The sequence below is a fragment of the Bison bison genome, unplaced genomic scaffold (assembly GCF_000754665.1).
Source record: "Bison bison bison isolate TAMUID 2011002044 unplaced genomic scaffold, Bison_UMD1.0 scf7180017845910, whole genome shotgun sequence".
Lineage (NCBI taxonomy): Eukaryota > Metazoa > Chordata > Mammalia > Artiodactyla > Bovidae > Bison > Bison bison.
In genome coordinates, this window is record NW_011476483.1 from 14,416 (window position 1) to 17,095 (window position 2,680).

At 35.0% G+C, this 2,680-nt stretch overlaps 1 protein-coding gene across 1 annotated transcript in view; it reads left to right on the top strand.

Annotated features, from left to right (window-relative positions):
• LOC104987018 (probable global transcription activator SNF2L1) overlaps positions 1–1,859 on the top strand; it is a 10,073-nt gene extending 8,214 nt beyond the window's left edge. The window contains exons 2-3 of the mRNA XM_010837781.1: positions 347–502; positions 1,626–1,859. Of these exons, the coding sequence (XP_010836083.1) occupies positions 347–502; positions 1,626–1,844 (375 nt within the window). The 3' untranslated portion in view covers positions 1,845–1,859. The remainder of the gene's footprint in view (positions 1–346; positions 503–1,625) is intronic.
• Positions 1,860–2,680: the final 821 nt, after the last annotated feature.

Genomic DNA, 2,680 nt, shown 5'->3' on the forward strand with positions numbered 1-2,680 from the left:
TAGTGCTTGGATCTTGGTAAGAGTATGGTATTCAGAAACTAGTTCCTTTTGCCCATGTCCTTTTGATCCCTTGTGGTATGAAGAATAATTGTCATCTTTTGGTGATACGAACTTCTCCAGTTCATTGAATATACTGTACTTGTTTAATGGAAACCTCTGCTTCTCTTTCGTTAATGGAAGTATTAGCATGTCATCCAGATAATTGACCATAAAAGTACCTTTGGGCTTTAGCATTCCTATCTCTAAAATGAATGAGACCAAATGATTCTAGAATAGTCTCTTGATGCTTTAATTCTGTGACATCTTGTCAGCATATTCTAATATAAGGAACTTTGTTTTGCATCAGGCTGCTTTTATTCGTGATGAAATGATGCCAGGAGAGTGGGATGTTTGTGTTACTTCTTATGAGATGGTAATTAAAGAAAAATCTGTATTCAAAAAGTTTCACTGGCGATACCTTGTCATTGATGAGGCTCACAGAATAAAGAATGAAAAATCTAAGGTAAGCTAGTTCTGAATATCTGTATTAAAGTTTCTGTTAACTACCACATCTATTGGTTTACTCCTCTGTATTCAGAATTTGAAAAGTGATAGATTGTGATTTTATTCACAGAATGTGAATGAAAATCAGTTTTTAAAAATGATTTTGGAGTTTAAATAATTGAATATAAGATAAATGAAAATTGAACTCAGTTTTTAATGTAAAGAAAATTCATTTACTATACCTGTTGCAGTCTAAATAACTCTGTTATGCTACAGTGGTTTAATATTTTTGCAATATTTGGTGTACAAATGTCATTTGTTTTGGTTTATTTTTTATTGAGGAGCTAACTTATGTGTATTCATATGGATTAGAAAAAAAACTCGTTTTCTAGAATTACCTGACTTGTGTGTATTAGAGTGTGGTGTTAACATTGAAAAATACCAATATTTCTTGCCATTACACTCCATCAATAGTAGAAAAAGCCTCAGTTAGGATGATGAACCTCTCTTTGGGTCATTGGTCTGCTTTGGGAGAACCAGAGACAGAACTGAAGCAAAATCACCAGGTGGTGCTTTTTGTAGTTAACACTCAGTAAGAGGATACATGTTAGAGAATAATTGTTAATTTAAGAGCAATATAAAACGAGCCTTTTTATTGATAAGATTACTGTTATTTCTACTTTTTGTGCTTTAATTTTTGTGGTTTTATATTTAGAAAGTTAACATAAGATATTCGGGGAAGACGGGCTCAGGTGTGGTGCTTAAAAATTGTGACCAGGCCAAGTTAGAAGTTGGTGAGGTGTGGTGGATGAACATGATTGGCATGGAGAAGGTGATTCTATGCTGTAAAGTGACCAGCCTGGATTCCATAGAGTTCTGACTGTTTCTGTGGACCGAAAATAGAAGAAAATAAATTTTTTACAGTGGGGGAAGGGTCTCAGATGTGACTGTGATCTGCATTCTTGTAAGTGTAGAAATGCCTATAATATTTTGTTTAGCTGTGCTTCACTGTGGCAATGTCACGTGAACTAGGATTAATAGTTATTTCAACTTTCATTCAAAAAATGTTTTGGGTTGGATGAAGATCTGAATGTTCAACATTCTAATAAATAAAACAATGTTAACATAACTTATTTTTCTAGCTCTCAGAGATTGTTCGTGACTTCAAGTCAACTAACCGCTTGCTCCTGACTGGAACACCTTTGCAGAATAACCTGCATGAACTCTGGGCACTACTCAACTTTTTATTGCCTGATGTCTTTAATTCTGCAGAAGTAAGTTTAAGTAGTGCATTTGAAGTATACTTTTCTTATGTTCACGACATCTGTTTTCAAAACACAAAATGTATGCCTGCATGCTAAGTTGCTTCAGTTGTGTCCGACTCTTTGCGACCTTGTGGACTGTAGCCCACCAGGCTCCTTGGTCCATGGGATTCTCTAGGCAAGAATACTGGAGTGGGTTTCCATGGATTGGAAATTGTATAGTTCTTTTTTATTTGTGATTCTTTGTGGTTTAGCTCTTGTATAGAAATTTTTTCAAATGGGGGTATTTAGAGAAATAAGTTTCTTTGCTTTGAGATTATCCTATTAAGGTTTGCCTGTATCACATTGCTACCACAACTTATGACATGAGGTAGGCTGAGTTCAGAATAGTGCTTTCTACATTTTCTTTTAATTAAATTGGAAGGGCTTTCTGCATACTAGTTTAGCAAGTAGAGTCATTGAAATAATCTTGAGTTATTGCAGGTATTAACATTTGGTGAGTACTAAAGAGCTTATAATATGTGATTTGAAAAGCAACATATTTTATAAATATGATTTATACTGTTTTTATCATTGACACAAGGTTATGCTAGTGCAGCAAACAGAATTGAATGATTTAAGGACTTTGGAGCTTGATTTTCCTTATTGATATTAATTGATAATAAAAAAGTATCAAGTTCATCTACCTATTTGTATACCTTACTTTGCTTTTGTTCATTTTTACTGTTTGATTAACATTTTCATTAGCATGTCTTCCATTTTATATTCTTATTCCTACTCCTCTTAACTGGTTATAATTCTGCTGTGGTATGCTGCTGCTGCTACTGCTAAGTCGCTTCAGTCGTGTCAGACTCTGTGCGACCCCATAGAGGGCAGCCCACCAGGCTCCCCTGTCCCTGGGATTCTCCAGGCAAGAACACTGGAGTGGGTTGCCA